General features: G+C 41.7%; 1 protein-coding gene across 13 annotated transcripts in view; it reads left to right on the forward strand.

The window, feature by feature from the left end:
• Positions 1-18,412, forward strand: part of TTC7A (tetratricopeptide repeat domain 7A) — a 210,675-nt gene that overhangs the window by 112,426 nt on the left and 79,837 nt on the right. For all 13 annotated transcript variants that reach the window (XR_004417261.2, XR_004417262.2, XR_004417264.2 and 10 more), the window contains 2 exons: positions 2,659-2,756; positions 7,741-7,875. Coding sequence is in view for 8 of the 13 variants with exons in the window: in XM_033053680.2 (XP_032909571.1) it covers positions 2,659-2,756; positions 7,741-7,875 (233 nt within the window). In the remaining 5 variants the exon portion in view is untranslated. The remainder of the gene's footprint in view (positions 1-2,658; positions 2,757-7,740; positions 7,876-18,412) is intronic.

Genomic DNA, 18,412 nt, shown 5'->3' on the forward strand with positions numbered 1-18,412 from the left:
TCATGAAGCTGATCAAATCCACACTGAACAATTATGACTGAGGAAGATTTACTCTTGCAAAGCGGGGGGGCTGCAGGCCTGAGACTGTAGAGAGTACATTGGAAAACAGACAAATAACTAGTTCAGCATTTGGATTGCATTTGGATCCCAAGCTGTGCTTTGGCTCTTATACTTAAAAATCCAAGATGTGATAGCTTTAGAGGCTTTTGATAAGCTTTAGCCATAGAAGCCTGAACAAAACAAATTGCTTTGCTTTTGCTTTTAAAAACTCTAGAATGTACTTCACTGCTCTTCCCAGCAGGGCTTTTTTTTTTTTTCCTTTCTCAAAAAATACGTAATAAAGTATTTTTTTATTAGGAAATACTACTGGAAAGGTAACAAGAATCAACTTGGTATCTGCAGTTTTAGACTGGATTCAGTGACCCAGGAAGCCCTTTGTATTTAGCAAATTGCAGCAGTATCACCTAACAAATATGTAAAATATTCTGGGTAGGGCTTGCAAAGGAACTTAAGGGGAATTCTTATCTGTGAGACTTGGACAAAGACTTTTTTAGGGCCTCTTGCAAAAGAGAATATTGTAGTTACACAAAGCTGAGAGCTGTTGCACCCAGTACTCTTTACTGGTTCAATCAGTAGGTAATTGCCTACACAATTAAATGGCACTTCAGTTGCATTTGTCTGGCCTTTTTCCTAGCTTTGCAATCTTACTGTGACTCTGACAGACTAAAAAGTATTTCAGGGTCCACTATTTTGTCCCCAGCAGCTATTCATATGCCCTATTCAAGTCCCCTGTCTTCTCTCTGACAAACTGGTGTCTCTGCAATCTCACAACCAAGTGTTCCTCTCAGTTCCTCAGTCCGCTGTCTCAGCTACATTTCAAAAACATGGGCAGTAGGTGTCCTGCTGTCCTGCTGTCAGCCTTTCCAGGGCTGTATATAGAAAGCAAATAATCTGGCTTCCATCCTTTCCATGGTGCATCAAAAAGCTTTCTTGGCTGAAGGCTTTGTACTGCAGCTTTTAAAGGGCACTTAATTTTTAGCCCTTCTCCGGGATAACAGAGCCATTGAGAGTGGCTGTTTTGCACAATGCATTATACTGGGTTTTCAGCCTGGGATGTTCCAGTCTCTTCACCTGTCCTTAGACTAGGAGTACAGTTTATTAGCCAGTTTTTCAGCATGTGCCTGAACAGTGCTGGTGGCTGCTGCATTAAGGTAGCACTCCCTTCATGGCAGCAATACTTGGAAGTGCAGCTGCCTTTTTCCTGCCAACACAGGAGTAAGACAGTTTGTCTGTCCAATTCCACCAGCAACTCCTGGCCAGGGGACTTGTATTTGGGTCAATCCTGTCTAGGTAAGGCTGAGGCATAGGATAGATAATTTGATTTTCCCTTGTATCTGTCACTACATGATAGTCTCAAATGAGTTATCAGTGTGGAAAACAGTATGGAAGACAAGGGAGGCCCATTCAAGGACAGAGATTTGGTGCCCAAGAATTCAGAGTGCATTAACAGAAACCATTGTGTTTGATCCCAAAGCCCAAGTAAAAGGTTATGTAGCTATTGTAGTGTAATGTAATGATTACTGTTATGATGAATGACAGTGAGTGGCTTTCAGTCTTAGGCTGTTAGCTGGGAAAGACAAGACTTGGTTTATCTTTTGCTGTTGTTTGCTATGATAACAGAATAATCGTTTTTAAATCCAAATAGCAGTCCCAAGCTAATTCTTCTGCTAGATCAATGCAGATTCAAGGGAATTCTGTGCAATGCCTACCAAAGGACTCATCAGATTGGAAGATGGGGGCATCCACACCAATCATGTCTCTCTGGCAGCTTGCTTCCTGGAAGGAATATTGTCCAAAGGCTGAGCTGCAGGCCTGGAAGTGTGCCAGAAAAAGTAGCCAGGGCAGTCACTTTTCCTTTCGGTATTTCGTCCCTTAATGTATGATGAGAGGAGATATCATCACCACTGATCCTTGGGGGATGGCAGACTATGTGGTGACAGGAAGGCTCAGGGGATCTGTGTTAAGTGATTTTTTGTTAGGCACATGATTTTTTTTTTGTGAGTTTCTCTTTGTAAGGCCTCTCCTGTGAGGACAGGAGCCTAGTAGAAGAACAGAGCAGAGGTTCCCTGTTTCATAAAGCAGTGTTATGTGGTAGCTTTTATCTTCCTCCTCTTTTTGAGCAGAGCAAAGGTGGAAGGGGAGAAAATAAGCCCTTTGAAATGAAAATATGATGAAATTAGCACCCAAGTGGAAGGTGGTAATTGGTCTGTTTCAAGAGGATCAGCACAGTAGATCTGTCAACAAATTATTCTGCAGAGAAACCCAAGAGATGGTGGTTCTTGCTGGGTGTGGGTCTGCTAGTGGGCTTCATCTGGTCTGGCTTCTAGCTGCCAACATGTTTCATATCCAGTGATTTTCAAAGATTCCCTATAGCCAAATAGACTAAATACCAGCATGTGCCCTGGAGGCCCTGCAGGGCAGTCTCTGAACTTCTTGTCCATTGGCAGTGGGGTGGGTGTTACATTGAATAAGCTGATTTCTCACAACTGGAAACCTTGGTTTTTTACTTCTCCTGGCAGCTAAACTATTGCCTGCTTTGAGGGGAACGTTTCTCCACCGAGAGATGTCCAGGTGAACACAATTTTTTTTTTTTTACAGTGGTTCTGAGAAAGAAAGCAGTGTGACTGAAACACCAGTAATCAAAAAATATAATGGACTGCATCTCACTCTCCCAGATGCTCATGACACTGATTCTGGTAAGGAAACAAGATTTGTGCTTTTCTGCTTTTGTGAGAGATGAATGTTTGATTTTCTTTGGAGAGAGTGGTAGGCCTGTGCACATCCGTGTTGCTGGGCTGCTGGTCCCGGTCTGCCTCCGTGGTTTGCCTGTGCCTTGGCTTCCCCATGCATAACATGGAGAAGAGTTTCTGCTTTCTTTCACAAAGCTCTCTCAGATGCATAATTCTCTCTTTTTTCTCTTTTTTTTTTTTTTTTTAATTTCTTCCCTCTCTCAGCCTGCCTCCCCATTTAATTCATTCTAGATGTCCTGATCAAGCCAGCTGCTCTTGTTGGTTTTGGAAAGCTGAGTGAGAGTGTCAATTCCTATTAGATGGTGATTTGATTTGTGCATAAACCTTGTGATGCTTTATTACATGGTAAATACATATTCACAGTAACAGACATAGATGGAAATAACTCGGACATCAAGGCTAATCTTGGAAGTAAGGGGGAAAGGAGGTATTCAGAGAGTGCTGCTGACTTGTGATTTTTGTCTTAAGTCTCGTGATATTTGGTACTTCTTTAAAACCCTAGCTCAAAATAAGATGATGATGTGAGAAGCTTGCCTTTTAACTTGGAGGGGGTTTTAGGCAATTAAGTGCCTATCCTTGTGGATGTAGAAGAAACACTTGCAAAGAAAGCAAACCTGAATCTCAGAAACTGGTCAAGAAAAAAAACCTAACACATTAATCTCATGGATCTCTAGGGAATTGGAGTTTGTCTGAGTCTTAATTGTGCTGTACGCCATGGTGCTGCCTTCCAGAAAGGGAAAATTAGTGTAAAGTACAAGCTTTGAATCAGCTTTTCATGAACCTAAGGTGATTTGCACTGAATGCAATTTGGTTTTAGCCAACAAATACATTCCTCCTCCACTTTGAGAATCCAGGTTTCCATGCTAACATGGTTGCCCCCACAATGGATGCAAGAATGGAGCTCTTACTGAAATTGTACCACCCACATTAGCATGGGGCTGGCACTGGCTGGTTTCAGCAGGGCTCTGTGGCTCCCTTCTCTGCAGGCTCTGGGTGCTGCTGTTCTCCATCTGCAGAAGGGAAGCAGGTGGATCTGCTGTGCCTGTTGGGAGCCTCTTTGAAGACAATATTGGTTAAAATTGGAGGGTACAGCTGTAGCCCCTCTTGCCCTTGTGCTTCCCCAGAGCTGGGGCTGTGGCTGCCTGCTTTGAAGGAGGGAGGAGGTCTGATATTTCTGCATTGCTGTGGAACAGGCAGTGCTGTCTGTTGTGAAATCCCCCGGGAGCATGCAGCAGCATCGCTGTGCTGCGCAGGCGCTCTGTCATCTCTGGGCTCATCACTGAAGGGTGGGGGTTACTGTGCCCGGGTTTGACACTGGCCTCTCCCTCAGCTAGACCACAATAAGATTATTTGCTCTGTTAGAATTTTAGGTTAGCTGCCAGAAAGATTAATTCCTCTTTATTTTCTTCATCTTCTCCTAACTGGAGCAGTGTTCCTAACTAAATTCAGTGATATCAGTCAGCTGCCTTGCTGTTTAGTTCTTTTTCTGATATAGTCTAATCTTATAATGCTGTTGCCTGAAGTGATTTAGGCTTGGGAGTTCTGTGGTTCTTATGAACCTAGTAAATCTAATGAGCTACATTTCTATTTTGATAGCAGTTTTCTCATAAATGCAAAATATTAAACTTGGTCTTTTTGGTCTTAAAACACCCTAGAACAGTGCTTTAAAATTATTTTGATAGATATTGTATGGCTTATGTGCAGAGCTCATCACAACAAAATCAATTTTTTATTTCATGAGTTATTTCCAAAATGTGTGGAGGGGTTTATTGTAAAATGTGAAGTTTATATTCTGTCTAGTAGAGCTGTTAAATAGAGAGAGAGACTGCACTAAAATTACAAATTGATATGATATCTTCGTATGCCAACATTTGCATGTATTTTGAGGCATGACATTAAAGTTCTGCGAGACAGGTTTTGTAGGGAGGTTTTTTTAGCAGTTTCTTTAGGAGGAGATGCCTTATAATGAGACGTTCAGATACTTTTTCTTTTAATGTTGTTTGAAGTTTTTCTGTCTCCCTTCACCACCCTGAGGTCAGAGTCCTGCCAGTGTTGCACATGCTGATCTCTCTCGGGACAGAGTGTGTGAGAGGTAAACTCTTTTGTGGCTCCAGTAGTCATCAGCCCTCCCCAGGGGCACTGAATTGCTTGCCTGAGATTCAGAGGTGTGGCCGAACCCCTTTCAGTCCAGAAGGCTGGCAAAAACCTCTTACAGAGTTTATTTAGTCAGGCAAGCTTTAAGGACAACTGCTGTGAGCATCCCAGCAGAGATGGACAAGAACAGCAGTGGCAAAAGTGGAGTATGGGCTGGTTTGAAGAGAGCCTGGTCATCTGGCATATATGTGGTAGAGCAAGGAGTGTATCTGTGTCTGAGACCAAGCAGGGATGGTGTGGTCTCTGCCTAAAATAATTTGCTTCCTCTTGTAGACTGGAAAAGAAGGAAAAGAAAGTAAACATCAAAGGACTGGAATGCCAAGGGATGTTAAATGCAAAGAGCCTCCATGTAAATGACTAAGTAACTTGGGTCTCATTGTCTGGCTGTGCAGATGCCCACTGCACTGGGCAGGATCAGTCTCAGTCTCAAATTCCCCTGTTGGCAGCTTCTGGGCTAATGAAGATAAGATGAGGAGCAGCTAACCTGGGTTTCTTTGAGAGCAGCTATGCTGTTATGTTCCTGTAAAGTCTGCTTTGTGAGGGAAGGATACTTTGGTGGATTCTAACTGGATCTACTTAGGCAGCACGTGAACCTCTCCAGAATGCACAAAGGTGCCTTATGATGATTTAGTTTTCTTGGATTGATTTTTAAGGAAAAGAGGATTTCCCTGAGCTCTCTGAGGATGTTAATAAGACACCAGCCTATCTGCCCTCCCAATGCAAACAACCCAGCGTTACATTTGGGTGCTTGCAAGAAACACAGCTTCACAAAGCCTCTCTGGGAGAGGGCAGCCTTGGCAGAAAAATGTGCTGCTGAAATTTGCATTAAAAGCATGCTAATGTAAGAATCTGGTTAGGTTGACTGCACAGTCCACAAAGTACATGTAATTTTTTCGAAGTTTACCAATCTAGAAGGCAAGAAATCTGCCCTAACTTCAAAGCTCTGCTAATAACATCACTAACTGTTCATGTGTCCATCTTCTTGTCTCTGCACTGCAGAGAAGCTGTGTGTGTTTTGGATGGCTGGGGATAAATGCTTGGTGTTTTTTCCCTGTTTCAAACAGCTCTAGTCTGACTTGAATTTCTGAGAGTTTCAGTGAAATTCTTACTGGCGTAGAAAGGGTTGGGGGAGAGGAGTGTGAGTGGGCAAGGGAGGGGAGGAATCTCGTGCAGTGAAACTGGCTGAAGGTGGATCTGTTAAATAAACTGATAAACACAATAAATTCTCTGTGCAAGCTGAATGGCTTTTACCCATACCCTTAAAACTGGAATTGCTACATTGCTGCACTGTCATCTCTTGGAACACTAAATCAGGAATGTCTTTGAAAATAAGTAGGAATTTAAGAAATGCATCTGGGAAGAACACATTTGCATTTTCCAAGGGGGCCGTGGGAGGCGCCTGCTGCAGGGCTGTTTTGAAGTCCTCCTGCTGGAAATGAATGACATTAGTTAGCGATGAGATAATAGGACAAATATTTCCCATAGCAGTTCTGGGCCTGGAGTTATGCTTGTGGTCTCTCCTAAGCCGTGACATGCTCACCTCGGGTTAAGCAGAAGCTGCAGCCATGTCCTCCTCGCAGAGCACAGGTGCTTGGCACTGGAGAGGGAAGCAGAAATGTGCCTCCCCTTGTGTCTGGTGAGAGGCTGGGTCCCTGCTCAGCATCCCAGCGGAGATGGCCAGGAGGCCATGGCAGGGGACCACAGGGTGATGTGTTGGTCTGCTGGTGAGGAGGTGTGGTTTGGCAACCCTCTCTCTGGAGCACACTCCAGCTGGAAAAGCATGCTGTCCTTCTCAGAGAGACCATTAAGTGCATATGCCCCGTGGCTGCGGGAGAGAAAAAGAGAAAAAGCGGGATTTTTACTCTAGGATCTTGTGGTTTGAGGTCAGCCTGTAAGGATAGATTCAAGAGTAATGCTTCAGTCACAGCAGCTCTCCAGAGAAAGAGCTTATCAACCATAAAATCACATTAAAACCTATGTATATTAAAATATTTATTTCTCAAAGCTTTGCAAGGACAACTCTGAAATCTGAGTTTGTAGCTTCTCATTTTGTTATCACCATCTTGACACCCCTCCGAGAGGTTGGCTCACCAGTATAATCCCACTTGCTGGACTGGAGAACGTGGTTTCTGACCATGCAGCCCTCCTGGGAAAAGCTTTGAATGTGATGTTTTGTCCCAGAGGTGAGGACGCCAAATACTTTATTCTTGCGTAAATGTTACAGTGCATACTAAAGGTTAATGTAGTCAAAGCTCTGAACTCTCTGCTCCCCAAGGTTAAATGAAAAACCACCCTGCCTCTAAATCAGTAGAACAATATTGATGTCACTTGAAATGTGTGTGCTATGTGAATAGGGCTAAGCTACCTTGTAATGCTGTATGAATTTTTTACCTTAGTGGGCACATTCTGTAATTGTATGATGACTGTGCCTATAAAATGGGTATTTGTGGAAAATATTTGATGCTAGACTTCTGCTTCCCAAACAAGCAAAATAGGGTTGCTTCCTTGATGAATGCTAAGCAGACCTTTATAAAATTACTGTCTCTCTCTTAATTTGCTTGTTTGAGCTGCAGCCCTTGGATAATTTAGTGGGATTTTTTTTCAGTAAATTAACCTTTTATAAAACATGCTTCTCCAGTTTGTTATGCCAGAATTCAGCAGAGTTCTTATTACATAAAACCAATGCAGTGATTGGAGGATCAGACCTGCTGCTTTAACAAGTCAAAGAAATAGCGTAAATAAGTATAAAGTACATTATTGTTTGTTTGGTTCATAGGATCACAACGAGCCTCTTCCCTTGCTGCATCAAGACTGGAACAGGCCATGTCTGAAATAACTATGCAGAGTAGCACAATGAAGCAGGGACCTGTGAAACTGTGGACAACTCTTGAACAAATTTGGCTACAAGCTGGTAAGTCCTGAGCTACCTGGAGTTCCGCTTTCCCTCCAGTGGTGAATCAAATCACAGAAGTAGTAATAGAGTAATTGAAGTAATTAGTTGAAAATTACTCTATTCCAGCAGAAAATCTGCCTGTCTATCCCAGATGGTTTTTGAAACACCACTTATTTGATTTTGACCCAAAAAAATACTGTAGTAGTGTGATTTTTCAGCTCACTTTTGTTTTTCCAAAACACACAGAAAGCTTTAGTCATCACTGTAATATGCTTTTTGAAAAAGAGGGTAGGTAGTTCTTCATTAACAAATGATAATTCATAAGGACAATTATTTCCATTCTCCTTTTACTAAATGTTTCCCTGCAGTAAGACTGGGCCAATCACATCTTAAGTGTGATTTAAGCATTCCAGTCTTTGCTGAGGTTTAAATGAAAATTATTGGAGCATGTTCTCCACTCTCTCCTTGACTGTTTCAACCTCCCAAGGTCTTCTAGGTTGAGTATCAGTTTGAGACACTGATCCAAAGATGCTGCAAGAGAGCATATCAGGGAAACCAGTGAGGAGAGACTACTACCCACAAGTGATCTCCAAACCCATGGAGGGGTTTTATGAAGGACATTTGAGGAGCAGAGTTGCCCAGCACATTCTGCTGTTTGCATTCCAGTGTTTCAGAACTATAGAGTTCCAACTCTGTAATTTTGTTTTCAGGAGACACAGTTTTTCTGCTGTAACTGGGCCCACAGTTGTGCACTTGAAATTACCTTTAAGTGCTGTGATTGCTTATTAGATGTCTCACCATTTGCAATGAAGAAAGAAAAGCAGAACCCCCTGGAAAGCTGCTGATAGTTTTCTATTCTTCGTGCAGGGGAACCTTTCAAATTCTCATTTTTCTAATCTATGCAGTTGACAGTTGTCACATAAGACCTGGCAGTCTCACCCTACTTCTCAGCAATGATTTTCATAGCTGCTTTTGTGGGTAATTTCCTGCCAATTAGACTTTAGTTCTAGAACAAAATATATGACATTGTTTTTGCTACAACTTCATTAATATTAACAAAATAAGTCACCTTGCAGAATGCATCATCCTTTAAGTTAATCACATGTGTTCACCTTAATGACTTGTGTGGATGTAAATTTCAGTGATGTGCTGTGGGCTTCAAAATCACCAACAAGATTTTGCTTTATTCAGTTTATACTCCTGATTTAAGGCTGCAGAGAAGGCTGGTGGGGAGCAAAATAAATGGAGTTTATTATGATGAGAAGTCAGGTGTCTGTTGTCCATCATCCTGCAGAAAGCTCTAGGCAGTTTACATTTTTGCTGCTGTCTGAGAAGACAAAAGCAGTAAAGACCTAGTGCTTGCTGTGAATTGCTGTGATTGCTTTTCAGTGGGAATAGAGTGCCTTTCTGAAAGGTGTTAATTAATTCTTTTAGATAGAATTTTTTTTACAAACTGTAACTTTTCCCTCTTACAATTTTTAAGCCTTTGTTTTGCTTTATGCTTACTTTTAGCTGGGCTCGATTCAGGATTGATATTTTGAAAACATGTGCTGTGACTGCTTTGTAATTTCATTACTGGAGTCAGTTATTGTTATGGATGCAGCTTAATGAGCTCCTGCTGAGGTACTGGCCATTCTCTTCTCACAATAGTGTGCAAGCTGCAGCATTCTGGTATCCTGAGGGATGAAGAGAGCTGCAGTATTTTGGGGTAGTCTACTCTCTGTGGAGAAGGGCACAGTGCCTGAATAATTAGAGGACTTCTTGGAAGTGGGTTGACCTTACCCTGAGCTTAGTGAAGGGAATAATCCAAAGGGTGTCACTGACCTTCACTACTAGGATCCTTCCTATCTCAAAGGAGGAACACGTATACTTGTAAGAAGTAACTTCCAAAACAGAGATGTTTCATAGACAACAAATTAAACAGAAATGCATGGATAGAGGAAGTTGAGGTAGTCAGGTGGTTTTGCATTACAGCTCACCCCAAAATTAATGGCTGTGGAAAGCAACAGGCAATTAGTGTAACATTCTGATGCCTGCATATGGAGTCACTTGATATTCATGGAAGGCCTGCATCAGTATGCTGTAGATTTTTATCAGATTTAGCTTGGACACGTCCTTTTTCAATCAGTGACTCATCTTGTGACTCCAGGCAAATTGCCTAACTTCTTCATACCTCAGTGTCCTGTCTCCAAAGGGAAAAAATGTTAATCCGCCTTTGGGAAGTGGCTCGTGTGTTGTTGTTTTTGTTGTCATTAACACTTCGACCTTCTTAACATGACTCATAAATCTGTAGATAAAGTTATTACAATTTCCTAACCTCATACTACAGTAAATTTATAACAAAGCATCTGTCCTCAGACGCTCACAGGACACAGCTGGCCGTGTCTCTGTGCACGAGTATGGATTGAGAGTGCCAGGTTGCAATCGTGTCTGGATTCCATTAGAGCCATTACAGTTGCCATGCCTCCTCATATCCCAGGGCATGAAAGTTAATGGTACCAGCCAGCTGGTCCAGTTAGAACTTTGTGCAGTGAGATTGGGAAGAGGCACACAAAACCAGCTATCCCACAGCTATATGGGGCTGCTCTTACAGCCCTCCAGCAACCAGGCCAGGCCAAAAAGCTAGCACAAATAATTGCAAAAGGGACTGTTAGGGGGTGGAAGCTATCCAGTGATGCTTACATAGGGGAATCCTTACTGTATCATCCTGCTGCTGCAGTAGGAGTTCCTGTCTTGTACAGAAGGGTCCTCAGTCCCTCCAAGCTGGAGACCTCTTTTTCTCTAATGGGTTTCACAATTAGCTTATGAGAATATGTGTGTTCCCTTAACAGTGGCTGAAGGGAAGGCTGTGAACCCTGTGCAAATAGTTAATCCCTTTCGTGCTGTGATAAAGCTACTTGTTTCACCCATAAGGGACCATACACTTAGTGGTTTTATCTGTAACTTTTCTGGGTTTGTGACCAGCATAGTTTTGTAGGGAAATCAGTAAAGCACCATCTTTGGATGTGCAGCTGCTAAATCAAAATGTGTTGCACTGTGACAGATGCTGTACCTTGTCTTTCCCTGCAGCAATGCCTACTGATCTTTGGCAAGCTAATTTTTTGTAGCCTCCTGTAAACAGGGAGCTGTTGATGGATCTGTGGTTTCTAGAAAGAGTCCTTTTCTCTTTGAGGCTTCAAAATAAAACTGAGAATTCTAACTGTTAATCTCATGTCCAGCCGTCTCTTACAGGACCACCTGGGAGTACAGTCATCTGCAGCACAGAACTCGACACATTTCCTTAGTGGGCTTCCATAGCTTCCTGTTTTCTTCACAGCTCTGGAAGAGTAGTGTGCTGTCCTCAAAGACTAGAGACATCCCCTGCAGCAGGCATGCTTGGAATACTAACAGGCATATTCTATTTCCAGGTGTTCTGCAGCAAAGATTGTTAACACAGCTTTTCTGATCCCTTTTAACAATAACCCCCCTAGTCCTCTTGAATGTAATGGCTGGTTAAAAAGAGTCATCTCAGAACACTTTAACATTTATGAGCCTAAACATTATTCTTGGCCCCATGTCTGAGAAACAGCTCATTTCAGGGAGTACTTAGGAACAGTGCACATGCTGTGGTGGTGCAGCTCCAGGAGAGGTGGTCATTATGTAATCCTTATGCTCATTTCTCTTCTTTGTTCTACTTTTCATGGCTGAGAGCTTGAATTCAAGTTTGAGAAGAGGCAAGGAACTCCAGTGGCACTGGTAAAGCTTAACTCCTCCCTCTTCCTGCAGGAAGAGCTGCAAGGGGAATCCTACAGATGACTAGTGCTAATATTTCTAACAGTCATGCCAGTACTCCTCCTTTTTGTTTAGAAAATAAAGTCATGCTGTTTGGCTAAAGAAAATATACTTGAAATCATTCAAATTTATGACCAAAATTTACCTTCATTTGGCATTTTTATAAGATCGCTTTTGACCCAGAGAGCAAAGCATGTCAGTATTGGAAAGAAATAGTGTTAATAGTTCTAAGCTCTTTGGGTAACTGGAATGATTTCTTATCTGAAGTATGTGTGATTATATTTCCAGGCAGTAATAACCGTATGCTCTATTTATACAGAGCATTTTAGAATGCTAAAAGCTAGTTTTAATAAGAGTTCTAATATTCTAGCTCCTGTTACTGTATTATTTTAAGCTTTACTTTTAACTACAAGGTCCACTTTGTTTGTCTTTACTAGTAGTTTATATCTGACAATTTAGCTTCTTGACTAACCCAATACTTTACCAAATATGGCCACTCACAGCAAAGTAGGTCTGGTAATTTGATCTAAGTTTGGCTAAATGCCTGCTAAGCTTAGCCTGTGAACTTCACCAGGTAGACCCTAAGGCTAATTTAAAGGAGCGTTTAGAGAAGAATGCTGAGGATACTATTCTGTGTACTCACAGTGGGGCTGCAGTGGGCTACCTGCTGTCTCAGTAACATGCTAAAGTTTAACCTAGGAAAAATAGTTTATACTGAACATGCTACAAACAAGAAATGCAAAGAGAACCAGTGCAGCAGAGAACAGTGAGCTAATGGAAAAACATCTGCTCCCCCGAGTTATGTACAGCAGGAACCTTTTTTTTTCCCCTTTGCAAAACACTTGTGATTTATTTATTTTATTCCATATGGGCCGGTTCCTGGGAAAAAGCTGTGGAGGAGGAGATGGACTTTGTTCCACGAGAAAATGTTGTCGGAGCCAGGGGGCTGAAGTCTCCAGCACGCTGGTCTGCAGCTGTGCAGCTGGATCCTGGCAGCAGCCAAAGGTGCAGCCAGGCCCTCCCTGCTGCCCCTCTGCTCTCCCAGCACAACCTGTGGTTGCACAGCCTGCACATGGGCACTTCAGGGTTCTTCCTTCTCCAAGCTCTTAGCAGACCTAAACCCCTGCAAGCTCTTAGGTCTGATATAAAAGGTGTTAATCAGGTGTGGGAGACATTGATACTGCCAGAATAACTGGATCAGATACTGTCCTGTAATGCAGCACTGGTTGTTGAACCAGTTGTAGTACTTTTCTTTCTTTTTTTAAGTGCTTTCAAATTGTTTAGAATTTCAAGTTTAGAACTTCCCAATTCATTGCTTGAGTTGTTGAGCTCCATAAATGCTGCTAATTTTTGTGTCTCTCTGCAGTGACACAAGGCACTGTGAAAAGCTGGAGCCTGGTGTGAGGGATCAGGAGAGTCTTTTATTACACTTCCATTTCTGAGGAGAAAATGGCTCCCCTGCAGTATTTACTTGCTAGGAGGGATTAGGAGTACTTCAATTGGTGATAGAAATGGTAAAGTGAGCTGGTTTTGTCCCCTTTGAAATGAAGTTAAGAAGCCAGCAGTAGTTCTGCTGAGCCTCCTGGCGTAGCAAGCTCTTTTCTAGACTTTTGGTAGAGACTAAAGACCATCAAATTCCCCATTTCTCTGCATCTGAACATCCTCATAAGGGATTAATAAGTTTTGTTCTATACTCTCCAGCTTGGTTTATTTTCTGTCAACAATGAATTTAAAAAGTCAAAAGGGTTCTTGCAGCCTTATGTCAGTACAAGGCATTTGGGATTGCCTCCTACATTCCTGAGCTTCTGGATGTTTCTCATTGTTGGAGCGGGATATGACCCTTTGTGGACTGGTAGTTCTTCGGCATGGATAGTCTTCAAAGAGCACATACCATTTCTCAAAATGTGGGACATGCAAACATTCACATCTGTCTTGAACACTCACTTGTGAAGGAAACAGGCAGCAGCTACCAATGCCTTTTGTTAAGCATTCTGTAGAAAATTTGCCAAGAGATGGAGAGAAACCTGTTGCAGTGCTAGAGTCTGACTGAGGGTACCTCAATACCACAGTACTGAGCATTTCCTCAGCTGCTCAGTAAGTTTGGACAAGTGATAAAATACATGCAGTCGTGAAGAAGGAGGCAGGACATTTGTTCATGTCAGAGACAGAAAATAGGAATTTATACTTGACTGGACTGTTAGTCATGTTTTGACTGCAGCATTTATATAGAAGGTAGCTTGTGACACTTCTGTGCTGCTTCCAAAAGCTTTCACTCTAATGCTGCATTTGTAAATCAAGAAATGTGGTCATTTCAGGCACTGTGAGACCTGAAGCTTGGGAATTTTAAGCCAGTCCCTGGAATTCAGTTTGCATGCAAAGAGAGGATGTAAATCTGTTGAGTCATTCAGAAGAGCAAGTGGCTGAGCTCAGGTGTATGGGAACAAGCCTCAGTTTCTGTACTTCATTTCTCTATCAAACGTTTGCATCAAATGAAATTATTGTAGTCAGGATATGCCTTGAGGAATCTTCTGTCTAATCTGCCACGAATTGTCAAGCTACTGCATGTAGGGTGGTGTGATAGCATGGAACAATGACTAACCTCACCTGCCAGCAAGGAAAGGCAGTAGGGGAATTCTTTGTCGTAGTAATATCTCAGTAGTCACTGCTGATGGCAGAGCTGTCTCAGAGTGGGTCTTTCCAGGTGGCTAAGGGCTCCTGCAGTAACAAGCATTAATAACTCCTGAAGTCAGATGATGTGGAACAGAAACCACCTTCCAGCACATCCTCACCAATGCTCTCACCTTCTTAAGTGTGAAGGGCTGCTCTGCACTGTACATCCTGCTAGTCATTTGGCTGTTCCCCTGGCCGTGTCACTATGCAGTAACATTTTTGGGAGGAACAAGAGTAGAGTACTTGAGATGCATCAGGCACACACAACCAAGTGATGTGGAGCAATCTACTTTGTGGGAGTTAAGTGCTGCCTCTTGGATAACACCAAATGTGATTCACAAGTAAGGAAATTTTAACTCTTCTGTTGTTCACATTGCAGAAGAACATTTCAAATGTTTGATTTCTTTAGGCTAGAATTAAAATTGTTGCTGCAGTGACAAGCACTATCACTCTTGACACTGCTTTGAAATGGGGAATAGAGTCAGTGTTCAAGGTGATGTTGAGCAGTTCTGTTTCTCAGACAACAGTGTGATGCAGACATATCTGGATTACACTGTTGTTACACCCCTGATGGACTCCCTAACAGAACTCTGCAAATAGTTTTATCTTATACAGAGTAAAAAGGCTGACTGTAGGACACCCAGCTTTGTCAGTGTTCTGGAAATTGCTCTTGGTCTGTGCATTTGTTAGACTTCTTTGGAGAGCAAGTTGATTATATGCTTCTGTCAATTTTCACCTTTTTAAGGATCTTCACTGTAGATGAGCTTAAATGCTAGCAGAAATAACTGAAAGAACTAGGAGGTTGTAGTAGAAGTTAATAATAATCTCAGTGCAGAGGTGTGCTGCTCTCAGGGGCTGGGTCCAGCATTAAAAGGGGTGCATCAGTCCAGTTGCAAGTCCAGACAGAGGAGGCCATAGCTACAAGACAGCAGTTGTTTGGAAGAACAGCAGAGTAGGTTGGACAGTACTGCAGGAGAGCACGAATGGCAAACATAAAGTGGATCTGAGAAAGGAATGAATCGTGCTAGGCTGAACCGTCAAGTCAGCTGTTCATGGGCTCAGTGCAGGCACAGGCTTCAGTAACCAAATGAAAGGAGAGTGAATGATTGCCCCTGTCTTGGCCCATCCATGCAGTGCACTGTCTCTTACCTGTAGGTGAGAGTGCTGAAATATTCCCTAATGTCATTCACACTCAGAGTTTCTGTCTACTCCAGAGAGAATAATAGAAGAGTGGTGCATCCAGAATCATCATCTCTCTGTTCAGTAGCATTCAGAGAGCTTTTAGGTAGAAACAGAATGTAAATTTGTAAATTTATCTAAGTTTTTATGGAGATGGTGTTAAGTGACAGACAGCAAGGAAGCTTGGCTTTAGATTCAAAGCTCTGAAGAGTGTCAGTACCAAGAACAGTCTAGTACAATAATGAGAGGTGCATAAATGGTTTCCCTGAAGCATTGACCCTTTCACAGGATAAGAATTACAGATATTAGATACCTGTGTCAGCATGAGAAGGTTTTCTCTGCTTTGTAGTGGAACTGGATGCCAAGTCTCTGTCACAGAACTTCCTCACAAGAGCTGCTAATTTAGTTAGATGTTATTTACAGCAAAATTAGGTTATATAAGGAGATAGGCTGATTAATCCAATGCTCAGGAAGCTGCTAACCCAGGTAACATGAAAGCAGGTGTTTCATTACTTCCAGTACCACTGAGGGTTTTACCATGGTAAATTTAATAGGTCCTTGTTTTTTGGGTTTAATTTCTGCCTCTAGCTGTGTTTTCATTCCATGTTACATAAGCGTATCTTGTTAATCTGTAAATAAAATGAGTGTGTAATAGAAGTGAAAAATGAGTTTACAGAAAACACATTTTAATACAGGCCTAAATTATGTCCTTTAATGTCTATTTTTAGCTGGGTAGCTAAAAATTCTAGCACTCCTTTCCTTTCATAACCAAAAGGCACCCCTCCCATTCTTTTTTATGCAAATTAGGCCTCCCACACCATTAAATCATTTTTATTGACTATTGAGCCTGCAAAGAAACGGACTGAACTTTAATATGCCACATTACCATACCATAAAATACAATTTGTACTTCTTATTTAGCTTCTGTGTTGCTGCACTTCCTCTAAATAATTATTATTACTGAAGAAGATTTACAGGCACCGTAGGAAGAATAAGTACTCTCTGTTTTGCTGCATGCATTGAAACACTGGCCATGCATGATTTCACATCTAAACCCACTTGCTCCCAGTTCTGTTCTGAAATGAAACAAGGCACATGATGCTCTTAGCTGCTAATAGAGCTTTAGTATGGCAGTATCCAGAACTTCTGACTTCAAACAGTGCCAGGATTTCACCCCTTCTTTTGTGCTGCTAAGTTTGTGCAAACTTTGGGGATGGAGTGTTCGTCTTCAGGCTGTGAATCGTCACTTTGCAAATCCCCAGGTTCATTAATGCCATGTACATGGCATCAGCTGCTATGCAGAACTTGGCAGGAAAATGCTCTGTTCCTTGGAAGTGCAAGGAGAATACTGTCCTCTCTCCAAATTTTGCATAAGGCTGTGCACATATTTGGTTTGACAAGGTATATGGCCTTGCTTTCTGATATTATAGATAGCTGCAGCCGCTTGGAGCCAAGGGTAGGGATGCATGCAGAGATTTTATGATTAACCAGAAAGAAATGCATATGAGTCATTCTGAAAGAGTATAACTCTTCTGAAGGAACTAATATTTTGCTCATGTTGACAGCCTTGGAGAATGACATTTATCTTGTACCACAACCTAGGGATGGCTGAGAAATATTCAAGCATTTTCTTGACAGTGTCTCACCCTTCTTCTAGGAGGGTCACCTCAGAAATGGAAGGGTATTCAGCCATGCTATCACTTCACTACAGAATCGTTTTTGGTGTGCCAGTAGCAAGGCCATTTGTGATCCCAGTCTCATGTCAGATAGGCCAAGGTGGAGCCTTCCTGTGGTCAGCAGGGGAGTGCCTTTGCGATGTTTCCCTGCACACGTCTGGCAAGCTCCACATCACCATGCCAAGTCCCCACAGGTGTCTGGGTCTCCCAGTGTTTTGTTCAAAGCTATTCAAGAGGAATTTTCACTCTAATTTCCCCCTTCACAGAGACTTCCTGAGAATACTCACTGCCTTAAAAAGCCAGGACATGTAAGGTTGTGTCTCATTTCAGAAGAGTTTTTCTAAATCTGGAGCCTGAATTAGTAATTTTGAATTGGACTCTTGAACTGTCAATACTTATTGCATGACATCAGTTTAAAAAAAAAGAGAGAGACACTGAGTTTTTGCAGTAAGAACATGTTGAACACAGATTATGGAGCAAAGAGCAATGCCTGCTATATGAAGGGAATTATTTTATCTACATACATGCTTATGTATATGTGTATATGTATATATGTAAAAAGAGTTTCCCTTTTCAATTACATGAGGCAGTGAAAACTGAGTATCACTTTTGATCTTTTGAAAGAATTTAATGTCCAATAAATCTAGAATTAGAATAGAATATTTCAGTTGGAAGGCACCTACAACAGTTATCCAGTCCAACACCACAATCATCCAGTTTAAATCCTAAGAAATGTAAAAGTTCAACCGTGAGATATGTTATGAAATTTATAATGAGAAATTATTTTATTGACAAGTTGACATTCAAACATGTAAGTATACCTGCTACATATTTTTTCGAAGAAAACCACTAAGATAGTTGCTGATGGTTCAAGAAGGTAAATGAGCAGTCTTCTTCCAAGTGCTGTATTTTGTTTTTCATGTATGAGGATGTAAATGGGTGAATACACAATATAAATAAGTCTATATTATAAGAGCCTTTTGATTTTAACAGTCTCTGAAAAATTAAGAGACAGTTGTCACATAAATTTGCCAAATAAACAGAGAAAAACACTTTCAATTATTTTTAAAATGCGAAAATACCAAGTAAGTTATCTAGTGTCTAGCTTAGATATGTCCTATGACTCTGACATTTCTTCATTTCTCAGTAGACAGTGATAGCTTATTCTGTTCTTTTTTTTCCCCCCAGATTATTTGGAAATACAATACTGTGATGACTCCAAATAGCTTCCTTAGGGTTCAGTTCAGCACTATTTACTT

The sequence above is a fragment of the Catharus ustulatus genome, chromosome 3 (assembly GCF_009819885.2).
Source record: "Catharus ustulatus isolate bCatUst1 chromosome 3, bCatUst1.pri.v2, whole genome shotgun sequence".
NCBI classification, from domain to species: domain Eukaryota; kingdom Metazoa; phylum Chordata; class Aves; order Passeriformes; family Turdidae; genus Catharus; species Catharus ustulatus.